At 35.1% G+C, this 13,636-nt stretch overlaps 1 protein-coding gene across 1 annotated transcript in view; it reads right to left on the minus strand.

Moving 5' to 3' along the window:
* Positions 1 to 4,096: 4,096 nt before the first annotated feature.
* Positions 4,097 to 13,636, minus strand: part of LOC131436143 (uncharacterized) — a 55,792-nt gene continuing 46,252 nt past the window's right edge. Inside the window, exons 4-5 of the mRNA XM_058604662.1 lie at positions 11,779 to 12,488; positions 4,097 to 4,961 (exon numbers count right to left, since the gene is read on the minus strand). Coding sequence (XP_058460645.1) covers positions 4,248 to 4,961; positions 11,779 to 12,488 — 1,424 coding nt within the window. The 3' untranslated portion in view covers positions 4,097 to 4,247. The remainder of the gene's footprint in view (positions 4,962 to 11,778; positions 12,489 to 13,636) is intronic.

The following is a 13,636-nucleotide window of genomic DNA, read 5'->3' on the forward strand; positions in this document are numbered from 1 at the left end:
AAAATCAATGTAAGTAACTAAATATTTTATGCGGGCTGTTTCACATGTTTTCTTCCTCGTATTGTTGCCATATTATTTACCGACACTTTCCGAAGATTATCGACGATTTTGAAGGATTAATAAAATTACACCATTACTGAGATTACTGGTGCAACATTCTCTTGGATCGATTAATTGTTTATAAAATTAATAAGTCCACCAGTGAACGACCATTATTAGGTTAAAACTGGGGGTAAATAAACGATATAAATCAAATCAAATTAGTAAGTTTGTACGTTTCTCGAAAATTATCATCATAAAATAAAATAGTTTCAATTGTTCAGGTTTAAATCTTTAGGTTTTTTGTATCTAAAATTGAGCTTTCAAGTAACTTTAAAGTGTAGTGCAATTTAGTGTGTCATCATCATTATCATCTTTATTTTTGTATTTATTATGAAGACCCTAGAAACGTTTCATTTTTAATGTTATTGTACTCGGTCGTGTCTTGAATACAACCCTCTAATTTTTTTGTCATGGGTTTAGTATTTAAAATTCTTATATTTTTACGTTCTATTCCTTATTGTATAAAGCCATTGAAATTATTTAAAAATTTTGTATTATCACAAAACTTATTTTATCGCATCTCTATGAAATAGATGAAAACAACACGGATGGCAATTTTAAAATTTCAGATCTTCCACCGATTTTTTTTAGATTCTACGGAAAACCTAAAATAATATCAGACTTTTAGTAGTTATAAATACCGTTTGGGTTGTGCATAAAAATTGTTTAGATCTTTTGTCCAGTACAAAAAATATAATTATTTTTAGAGTTTAGGTATATTTACCAAAATTTTTAAGATTTTCAATGAAGTCCAAGTTTCAGTTTTTTTGTAAATTTACAACTAAAATAATAAAAAAATATATCAACTTTCTTTGCGTTTCGCCTTCGGCTCGTCAGTGCTTAAAGCAGTTCAAATTGAACTGCCATCTCGTGCCTAGAAGTTCAACTTAAACCGCAAAAAATATATGTCATAAAATTTCAAAGTTTGGATTTGTTTTTTTTTTTGCAAAATTTTCCCAATAATAGAAATTTTCTCTATTTGTACAAAATTTCCTGAGATTCTTTGAACGGATATATAATTTTGATCATCAATACATTGTTTCTAGTAATGATTCCAATATTTTGAATAAAAAAAATGTACATGTCATCGCTTTAATTGTTGAGTTATATACAAACATGTGAAAAAAAATGAAAAACTCATATATATTTATAAATTCATCGATTTTTAATGTTTTCTTTTGAATGCTAGTTGAGCGAAAATTGAAGCTGGTATCACTAGCAATCGAATGATGTGTAAAATCGGTTGACTAACAACAAAGTTATGACTCGGTGAAGTTGAAGTGTGCAATATTTTCTAAGCGTCGTTTATGCCAAAGGAAAGAAAATTGCAAAGCAGATAGGGCATATTGAGCGCGTGAAAAAAACCTGGAACGATAAAAATCAAATTTTCATTGGTTTTCCTTTACCAATCGTCTACTACAAAGTTTTTGAATCAATCTACGAACTTCACAAAATTCGATGGTGTAAAATCTATTGAGATTCATTCAAAAACAGCTGAGCTATGACAGCTCAGAGTTACCGTTCCAACTTTTTTTGAGGCTTGGTATTTGAAGTGTTAACAAATACTTCATCACTAAGAATCTATCTTAGTGAAGTTTACCTTAGTCGTCTTAATCATTTTTTCCTCTTATTTTTCTCGTACAAGTTGTTATAATTATTTTATCGAATCGTTAACCATATTCAAAAGTATCAATTTCGATGATTTGTTTTAGCCTTGGTTTATCATACAGTTGCATTCGCATGTCATTTTTCAAATCTGTTTTCTCCGTTTGATGCTGATCAAATTTATCATCTCCGAGTTTAGTGATCTCAATGGCTGGTTTCGGATGGCTTCAACATTTTTTTATTTACATTGTTTTTTTTTTGTATAATCGAACCACATTTTGCATTACTTGATAAGAATTTGCCAGTGGTACGAATTGAGATACTCCAACATGCTCAACAGAATTTATGGTCTTAGTCTTTGTTTAAAAGAAGATTTTTTTGTTTTAGTTGTTCATCTCCTTTTGTTGCTTTTACTATCTTAAAGGCCGTCCACTGGTTCATCATTCACTTAGATTTTTAAGCATTTGAATTGGAGTCAGCCACATTCTCATCAACATTTGAGGACAAAACCTAAACCAATACGTCTTTATGTAGCATAAAGATGATCAGTAATTGCACAAAAATTTGAAAACTCTAAATAATCGTTAGACGTTATATGAGCTAACCATTTCAACTATACCTATAATACATTTATACTTGAAATCGCATCTTCTTCCTTTGCGACATACGATAGAACCGTTCTGAAATACTTATTACATATTGGTTTGTTTTGTTCTATTTACATTTTTCAATTGAAAAACAAACGTAACCAAGGATATGGTAACCGTTTTCTAAAAATAAGAGCTTATCAAACTGGGTTGCCAATTCCAAATATATTTCGTAGGATCTCATTTTGACATTACGAGTTACTAAGGGGTATTTAAATTTACGATACAGTTTTAAAAGCGAGTGGCAGATCGTATCGTCGACTTATCTTTACATGATTTGTATCGCGAATATAAGTGAATCGCGACACTCCTTTTATGTGGTCTATAAAGTTGTAACTTTTTCTGAAGACTGTCTCAGAAAGTATGGACGCACTTTGATTTCGCTGTAAATAACTCACAAGTGTTAGATATTCAAATTTTATTCGATATATACTGATAATATTAGTATCAGGTGCTAGCGCACCTTCTTGCGAACGTTCCTCATTAAATTCCGTAAAGACTTCTTGGCGACAAGTTTTGACAATTTTTTCCAATCTTTGTTGAATGCTTTCGGCTGCCGAGACATGTATCCTAAGATGTGCCTTCGTTAATGCCCAAAATTTCTCAATTGGTCGAAGTTGTGGGCAATTTGGTGGATTCATGTCTTTTGGGACGAAAGTGACATTTTTGGTAGTATACCATTCTACCGTTGATTTCGAGTAGTGGCAAGATGCAAGATCGGGCCAGAAGACAACAGGATCCTTGTGGCTTCGAATCATGGGTAGAAGTCGTTTTTGTAAACATTCCTTGATGTATATTTCGCTGTTCATTGAAGCAGTGGTGATGAAGGGTTTCGAAATCTTACCGCAGCTACAAATTGCTTGCCAGACCATAGCTTTCTTACCAAATATTTCGACTTCAATCGATGTCTCGGACTGGTTTAACACTTGCCCTTCTCGCACCGTATAATATTGTGGTCCCGGCAAGGATTTGTAATCGAGTTTCACGTAGGTTTCGTCGTCCATGATTATGCAGTTCAAATTTCCAGCAAGAATCGTATTGTACAGCTTTCGAACTCTCGGTCTGATCGATGCTTCTTGTTTCGGACTACGTTTTGGTTGTTTCTGCTTCTTATAGGTTCGAAAATTCAAATGTTCTTTAGCACGAAGAATATTTGACTTCGAAGTGCCCACTTTTTTGGCCACATCCCGAACTGAAACCTCCTTCTTTTGCTCGAACGCCTTCAGTATACGTTTATCCAACTGAGGGTTAGCAGGACTTTTTTTTTCGACCCGTTTTCGGTTTATCCTCAAAGGTGTTCCCATTTTTGCAATATTTCTCAGTGACAGTCCGCGTTCTGTGCACCATTTGTACACAATTTTTCGACGTTGCTCTACTAAAAGTCCACGCATTTCGAAACAAACTAATGAAAACGAATAAACAACTGCACAAGTGGTTAGAGAAGAGTGTAAACAACAGGACGCAGCCATAAAAATTGACATATTCTGAACCATTGCGAAATGGCAGCGGTTTTTGGTTGCGTCCATACTTTCTGGGACAGTCTTCAAGTGTGTAGTGTCAAGCGTGACTCCTTGGCTAGAATATAATGAACAATGTCACACCTTTTTAATAATTTTCCACTTTTCGGAATGTTTCGATAATTGCATTGCTCCATTGGGGTTTCTTTACATATGTAGTCTCTAAGAGAACAGAATACTTTCGGATTTGAGTAGAAAGTGAAACTTTTGATAATGTATGTTTATATATATCGGCATTTTAAATAACACTATCCGCTCATTGAACTAATATCTGTATTGTTAGATACCAACTACAGAAAAAGACCTCAGTATCCTCATTACGTTCAGAGTTTCAGGAAAGCCTTTGGTCGCCTATTCGTTTCGATCATTACCGTATTTAATAGTTGGTAGCATATAATGGTCCTATACTTCCAATTGGCACATTGTATGACGATGATCCACTATATGGAGTAGATGATTTTCGTACCAAATCATCTACAATCACCGAAATCGATGGTAAATTCTTAAGACTTTCTTGGTATGATTTTCTTTCCTTTGCATTATTGAGATAGTAACTAAATGCAGGAACAACCTCAACATCATAGTGCACATCACGTCTTACAGGGTTCGTAACAGGTCGCATTGCTCGGTTTCGGACTACATCGTTTCTTCGAGAAAGCTGCGGTTGTGATACAGCAAGCACTAAAGATGCATCGGGGATCTGTTTGGGAATGTTAATTTCAGCCCAAGAAACCGCGGGTGGATTACTGTGTACGGTTCGAGGAGGTCCATAGTAACTGGCAGGATAGTAACTTTGTGGAGTAACGTACGCTTTATTCACACGAAACACTTTTTGAACCGTTGACAGGTTCGGATTGTGCGGTGCCGACGGGACTTGTGCTATCTGAGAAGCTCCAATAACATTCGAATATCTATGAATACCGAATGGGCTCGGTGATGGTGGAAGGACGCCTGATGGTGGAAGAATTTGCATGTGAGATTGAGTTTTTGGTGGAGGCATCTTGGCGTAACCGGTCTCCGTCCAGGACTTCAGCAGATTCGCCATAAGCAACTCGAACTTGGAATTCGAAATTGGAGACGCAGGTACAGTCTGAAATTGAAAGAAAATCAATGAATGGATACTAAGAAGCTGCTCCAAGTACTAGAAAAATAATTTCGTAAAACTCAAATGATTTCCTAGCAAATTCTGATTCTGGTTTTGGTAGTAACATAGATGAAAAATTGTTCAATATGTCTCAATTAAAAATACATTTTTGTTCAAATTCTGTTAGGATCTTCTGTTCATTGAGATGTCTTACTGCCACTATGTTTCCTTTTAGATAATCAAAAATATGACAATCGCCTAGTACCTTATGATATGAAAGAACAATCCAGAACAGAGTTTATTCATAAAAACATGTAACATTGATATATCCTACTAATTAAACTGAAATGAGCCGATGGCCATCAGCAATGTAAATAAAATTAAAACGGCTTCAATAGCAATATTATCGTCCGGTCATACCTCCAATAACTGTTTGAAGTTTTAAATACTCAACTCTCTATAACTCCTGAACCAGAAATCAGATCCGAGGAAAATATCATTGTCAGTCTCTCCGCAGAATACAATAATACAATAACTATATGATGTTAATAAAAAAATAGAAAACATTTTTATATGCTGTCACTTTTTAACGAATAATTGGATATTGATAAGAGATAGTTCATCTTGGAACAGATTTTCTCTAGGATAAAATGACACTTCATTTGCTGATTTCAGATGACACAAACGGACGCTATCGCCAGGAACAAAATGGTCTGGTTTGCGAAAAGTCAACATCAAGCTTCAACAATTCTTAACTTTAAATAATTCCGTACTTTTTAAAGAATTCAAGACCAAATTTATATTGGAGTAATAAACAATTATCGCGAGGAAAACGAAAATATCTTCTTAAACATAGAGATTTTTCAGAAATGAGTAAATTTTAGCTAGGTTAGTTTATAACCGATAATCATTTTTTAAATGGCAACCAGTGTTAACGTCTTGAGTACCATTTATTTGGAATACTTAACTTGCTACTCCCTGGCATGAGAAAAAAGATATTGGGTCGTACAATGAATTAAAAATCTTTACAGGTGCGGTGAAACAGATTTCACACTAAAAAAATCTTACTTCTGCTACTTTAGATTTCTTAATTCTTATTTCCTTAATAATAATAAAATAATTGTTGAAATGGCTATTTTTTAGTTGAATTCACCAATTAAACGTGCTGTCATTTCTTAGCTAAGGCACACTTCATTTCCATTCAACTAATTTTTTAGTTGAATTAGCGAAATAAAACGTTGTTTTCAACCAATATTAATGGTTGAATTGGCTTCTGCAATTTGCAGCTATATGGCGCACTGTCACCAAAAAACGTTAACACCTTAATGACTACTAGCCACTAGATGGCACACTACTACCGAAAAGAATTTTTTAGTCGTCTTTTCTATATTGGCAGGTATAAATACGATGTTGTATTGGAGAAAAAAACATAAACGATACATAAACTTCTTTTTGAAAATTTTTATACTAAATCGCTGATTTCTTCATTCGACTTCGTGAAATCGACTCTCCCAGTGAAAACTTTGAGCACTCGGAAAACAAAAACCGAATACAAGTAGCACACCAGACGCGTAGCCCGGAAGGTGGGAAGAAACAAAAAAAACTTCGTTTGACATATACAAATAAAGTGCAACATTCGAAACTCACTTCACTGTTCCGCGTAAAAACAATCGCTTCAAAGGCGCACAAATTCTGAATAAATGCACTTTACACTAAGAGTTTACGGCATTTTTAAATATGGGTTTAGAAATTTAAATATGGATATATCGTAACACATGCGAAAAACATCAAAACAATTTGCAAGCAGTTTCAACAAGACTGTCCTTTTTAGCTTTTTAATTGATTGTTTTGCTTTGACACTTCTCATGAGTTTTTGGCTAATAAACTTGCTAATAAAACCAATTTCATTTTTGTTTTCTTTGTGCTGTCCTTCAGCATTGATGGTGATAGATAAATAGAAAAAAAATCTGATTTTAATAACAAAATTAGTTGTCAATGAGAATTTCGTGTTGGATTGAAATATTGCTGGTTTGTGTCCAGGATATTCGCCAACTAAACACATTCTCTGTGAATAAGAGTTTTTTTCAGCAAAGTAAATTCTCAATTTTAACTAATTTTATAGTTGTTTTGGAAATATTTTTTGTTAAAATCAACTAATTCAAAAACAGTGATAGGAATTATTCGCAGAGCTAATTTCGGCCGTTCCGTGAGGTATGATATTCTACATCCAGATATTTTCCAGGTCTGGAGTTCAGTATACTCCTAATAGGGCTTCCACCGCCTCTGAATCTTCATAACCATTTCGGAAAAAAAATTTATCTTCTATTTTTACGATGATTTTCTAAATGAATTTACCCGTTTTCGTAAGAAAATGTTAAAAATATTAACACATCCAAAATTATCATTCATTTGTATTTAATTTCAACATAAATGTATCAATTGAAATGTGGAAAAATCGGCATTTTCCAGATAAATTTTGAACCTTGGTCTCTCCCTGAGTAAAACTAGATATGTGCAAACCAAATTATACCTTTGGATGGATTAAAATAAGATTTCAATTTGAAGTTTCTTCCCAACTAACCAAGAATTCGGATAAAAGGAACTGATTTGGCTTTACGAAGCTTACGAAGTTCATGAATAGCAGTTCGGTTTTTTAAGTAATTATGCACATTTGAAAGTGAACCCTCTGACCGCTCAGGTTACTTGTTGCACTAGCCATTATGAATAAGTTTCTACCACGTTATGAATCACTTTATCACAGTAAAATCAGAATTAACAAAATTTAAACAACATATAGAACAGAAGGACACAATCTACCCAAGAACAAAGCCTATCAAAAGCTGAATATAGTTTTCAGCAGAGTTGGTAAGAATTTTAATTATGCTTCTCATCAGTCCGCCTGATGAATGTTGTCATACCATTATCATTAATGTTCGGTGGTATTTTATCAGGCAATGATTAATGAATTACATCGACGACAGTAGATAAGCTTCACAGCTTCATCACAATTTGAAAAAGCCAATGGATTTCCAACGTAGTTAGATGATTTCACATAAAATCCTTAGAGAAGTTGACAGTTTCCATGACGGACTTCGAGTAACGACGGAATGTTGCTTCGAGTGCTAATTGATGATGGATTTCATCAGACCGAAACGCACAAAAAGTTTTTAACTGCGGTAGATAACGATCAGAGCCTTCCTGTTTGTGGAAAACAAAAGACTATGTCAATTAGAGATGCCAGGTAAAAATTTCAAATATCTGCAGACAGGGTCTGTAAATCTGCAAATCTGCAGACCTGGCATCTCTGATGTCAACTTACTGGAAGTATTAAGCAACGAGCTGGAGATTTTGTGTTCCATAAATACTTCTTGATATCAACAGAAAGGTCTACTAGAATGCAAATGAAGTTATTTGTGCATTTCATTACCAGAAATACGATTTTATATTAAGATTTGCTAGAACAACGTTGAATTTTCTATTATGGAAACGCTTTCTTATCTCAACTCATTCCAGTATGTCCAAAAGAACAAATAATAATCTATCTATATAAAAATGGATGTAAGTTTGTATGTTTGTAACGCCATAACTTCGGAACTACTGAACGGATTGCCACCAAACTTGGCACAGATACTTCTAGAATTTCAGAAATGGTTTAGGGTGTATAATTATAGGGGAGGGAGCGTAGCAAGTGTCATTAACAAGAGGGGGTCATGAAAAAATTCATATAAGTTGACAAGAATCGAGACGTTTCGAAGACCATAGAAACATTTTGCATACCTTAGATATGACTATAAGGGGGGTGGATGTAGCAAGTGCCTTCAAAAAGGGGGGTATAATGTTTAAAACGGCATAATTTTGAAGCTACTGAACGGATTGTCACCAAACTTGGCACAGATACTTCATGGTCTTCTGAGATAGTCATAAGGGTATTTTAATGGGGGAGAGAGCGTAGTAAGTGTCCTTAACAGGAGGGGGGTCATGAAAAAAATTGTCTAATTTGTCGACAATCTATACTACCATAGAAACATTTAGCATATATTAGATATGATTATATGGGGGGTGGATGTAGCAAGTGTCTTTAAAAAAGGGAGTGTAATGTTTGTAACGGCATAACTTCGGAAGTACTAGATGGATTGCTATCGAACTTATCACATGTACTTCTAGCTCTTCAGAGATGGTTATAAGTGTATGTTTAAAGAAGAGGGAGTATCGCAAGTGTCATTAACAAGAGAGGTCATGAAAAAAATCATATAACTTAACGCAAATCAGTATTTTTGAAGATCTTAGACACATTTTGCTATGATTATATGGGGGATGGATGTAGCAAGGGCCATTAAAAATGGGGGTGTAATGTTTGTAATGGCATTACTTCGAAACTACTGAACGGATTGCTATCACACCTGTCACAGAAGCTTTTTGCTCTTCAGAGATTGTTGTAAGGGTTTTTTTATGGGGGAGGGACCGTAGCAAGTGTCCTAAGCAGTGGTCATGAAAAAATTTATTTAGTTTGACGAGAATCGATACTTTCTGAAGACCATACATATTTTTTGCGCAACTTAAATATGATTATAAGGGTATTCGTGTGGGGTGGATGTAGTACGTGCCTCTAAAATGGGGGTTATAATGTTTGCAACGGCATAACTCCGGAACTACTGAACGGATTGCTATCAAATTTGGCACTGATATTTCTTACTATTCAGAGGTGATCATTAGAGAATTTTCAGGGGGGAGAGTGTGTAGCAAGTGTCCTTAACATGGGGGGAGAGGGTCAATAACGAAATTTATATAATTTGAAGAGAATCGACATTTAGACTAGAAGAAGGGCTTTTGAAAATGAATGCTCATCTCAATTTTTTTGTAAAACAAGAGAGTGGAAAGAATTTCAAGATCGTAGTAGATAGTATTGCTGTTGTTAATTCGAATGTAAAGCAATTTTCTTTAAATAATTTCAAAAGATCTGGTTTCATTTTGCCGGGGAATAAAAAAACTAAGGGAAAATAAACTTTATCTGTCTATGAACACGAGTGTATTTAAGTCTCAGCATAACTACGAAGCAACTAAACGAATCGCCACCAAGTTTGGCACACCAAAAGGTACCAAAGGTGGGAATCGATATTTTTTAAAAGCATAGATACTTTCTACACTATTCAGAGTAATCATGGAGAAGATTGGTAGTAAATTAACTGACAAAAAGGATGTTGAACCAAAATAGATTTTAATATTATATTGAGGGTGAGGAAGTGTAGCAAGTGCTCCAAACATGGAAAGTGGAAGGGAAAATTGATCGGATTTTACGAAAAATTGGTACTTCTTTACGAGTACAACATATTTCTAGCAACTAAGTGAGGTTCACAAAAATATTCACAAGAGGGAGGGGGAATAAGTATTCTCAATATTGATCTGAATTGACGAAATCATACAATCAATGTACATTTTTTATGTAAATTGAGAAAACTGTTGTTAAAACCGGGGTAAAAAAATATATAAAAAAGTTATTCTATAGTACGAATGTAGTTATAATGTTAAACAGACTTTCTTTATAAAATAATCATTATCAGATGGAAAACTTTGAGCAATTACGTGGAAACAATAATGTCATACAAACTGTTATAAAGAAGAGGGAGTAGCAAGTGTTTATAGCCATGGAAGCCAAAAGTATTGTAGATCGAATGTGACGAGGTAGTACGGAAGTACGTTACAAGCACATATCCATATGAAAGTCGGAGATTACTAATAAGGTATGTATAGACAGAAAGATGTTTTAAATGTTTCTAACAAAAGGGTTCACACATAAAACTGACCCAATTTGTTGAGAATATAATGGAAATTATGATTATTGTGAGATCTGAGATGGGACATATCTGAGATGGGACATATGCAATCTGAACATGAACGGAGTATTGTTTAATCGAGTGGTTGTCTATGTTGTGTTTCATTGCAATCAGAGCTAGTATCTAAACTAAAAATGTCTTAAATGTTCGCCATATTCTTCCTCCTAACATCTATATACTTTATCATACACCCAACCCACACATCTACGGAAGTGATCAATGATGTTTGTCAACACTCACCGTGGGCGCAAACGTGCAACACATTTCACAACATAGTAACTAGAAATAGGAAAAACAAAAAACGTACCTCCATATGTAAAACCACTGAGCAATTGCGGTATCATGTCAAACTGAGCAGGTTATTGAAACAAAATGCGCTACTCACGTGTCGTCTTCGCCGCAACAGAATAATTTTCCTAGCAGCATCAGCGGTAAGAAACATTTGCTTTTGTCTGCAAGCAAGTCAGACCAATGCCAACAAGAAGAACAAAGAGAAGAAAAACTTATGGAAAACTTTATGCGCGGGAAAGATGTGAGCATAATGTAGTGACGGTAGGGAAAACGGAACCGATGCAAACTGGATGTTGAAAGGAAGCAATCCGCAGTGTCATGACAAACGAGCATCGTGTTCCAAACCAGCCAAACCAGTCAACCAACCAACCAACCAACCAACCGGCCACCCCAACTAGCATCTACCAGTCAGACTTTGAAGATGACACACCGCCAGGATGGAAGTAAATTAGTCGGTAGAACGAACAGTTTCTCTTTGGAGTTGTTATTGCTAGGGGGAAACTTTTCAAGAAGCCATTCCTTATAAGCAGTTTTGTACGAAGGATCATGTATGTGTGTATCTCCGGTTCTCTGTTTCAAGTCAAAGTTTAGCGTCGTAAGAACCCAGGATCAGGAACGCAAATATTTGTACAGATAACAATGAACACTCAACTATTTCGGTTTGTTAGCAGTTGACTGAGCAGGAAAATGGAGTAGCTTACCTCTTCGTTAGAATACTGCTGGCTCAGGGATGACAATTTTCCACCTTCTCCCAGTCGTGATGGAACCACATCATTGCTCTTTGAAGGTGGAATAAGAAACGTTGACTTTGCTGGATCGAATCCAGATAGTGGGTCAGTCGAAAGTGTTCCTAAGCTCGAGACATACACTTGCTGAGATAATACTGGTACGTTGGCTCCGTTCCCAACAGCTTGTTCTCCATAAGTGGTTCCTTGATTGAATTTTGATTGGAATCCGTCACCCGTTTTCGCTACATGTTGCTGTCCCGAACGGTCTCCACCTATCGACTGATGCTGAGCTTGATGGCGAGCATCCAAAGGCTTAAAGCCACCTCCTTTAGCAGAAGCAGCATTATTGTGATGATTCACATGATCGTTGAATAAATTCGCTCTTTTATCACTGCCGAATTCGCCGCCTGCGAACAACGAGGACACCATCGGGTAGCTAACCATCGACATAACGGCTCCCATCATTTTACCAAAGTCAGCGGTATTTTTGCCCACTTCCTCGTTCTTGTCGTAGTAATTTTCACTTTCCTCGCAGCGGACGTTCATATACCAATCGCAGACGAAGTATTTCTGATTAAATAACGTTCCATTCGGACAGAGAAAGGCGAATCCACTACCCGTGTCGTCGGTATTGGCACAGACCCGGAACACCTGGCAACGGGCTTCTACATCAGCGTAGTAACCTGCAACGGAAGGAAAAAAAATTAGAGGGTTGTATTCAAGACACGACCGAGTACAATAACATTAAAAATGAAACGTTTCTAGGGTCTTCATAATAAATACAAAAATAAAGATGATAATGATGATGACACACTAAATTTCACTACACTTTAAAGTTACTTGAAAGCTCAATTTTAGATACAAAAAACCTAAAGATTTAAACCTGAACAATTGAAACTATTTTATTTTATGATGATAATTTTCGAGAAACGTACAAACTTACTAATTTGATTTGATTTATATCGTTTATTTACCCCCAGTTTTAACCTAATAATGGTCGTTCACTGGTGGACTTATTAATTTTATAAACAATTAATCGATCCAAGAGAATGTTGCACCAGTAATCTCAGTAATGGTGTAATTTTATTAATCCTTCAAAATCGTCGATAATCTTCGGAAAGTGTCGGTAAATAATATGGCAACAATACGAGGAAGAAAACATGTGAAACAGCCCGCATAAAATATTTAGTTACTTACATTGATTTTCGCTTTGGCATATTAGGAATATACGGAATGGATACGCAACAAAATTCCGAAATTTTGTTCATATTGTAACTAGATGTTATTAACACATGAATAAACATTGTCATAGTTACAACGCGTGTAGCCATCAGACGCTTATTGTTTTGAAGCAAATAATAATTCTACGAGGGTTCATATTCAAACGATACATGTAAAATAGCAAGTAAACTTACCTTGAGTTTATCTTTGATACTATATGATATTGCATCTATTTGTACTGTATATATGAGCCTGTGGAACTCATTTATACTACTAAACCGAGAAGGCCGCTTTTAGATAAGTTTCAGAATTTAATTTTGAATCTTTTGAAGCGTTTAATTCCTGGTGGGATAACAACTTGTTCAGTCATATTGTCACGTTTTGTTCGTGTGGGAATGGAGATTTAAGTATGCAAACCGATCCGTTGACAAATTAAAACATTTTTAAGCTTACAATATTGAAGCTTTGGAATCATTTAAATTAGGAAAATCCATTAACAAATCATCGAGGAACAAGCGCTGCAAATTAGATCCGGAAAATCTATCGCTGATAATTCTAAATTGGCCTGATAGTTACCAGACAACCAAAATAAAATACTCAATTCAAACCA

Source organism: Malaya genurostris, chromosome 3, assembly GCF_030247185.1.
Source record: "Malaya genurostris strain Urasoe2022 chromosome 3, Malgen_1.1, whole genome shotgun sequence".
Taxonomy (NCBI): Eukaryota; Metazoa; Arthropoda; class Insecta; order Diptera; family Culicidae; genus Malaya; species Malaya genurostris.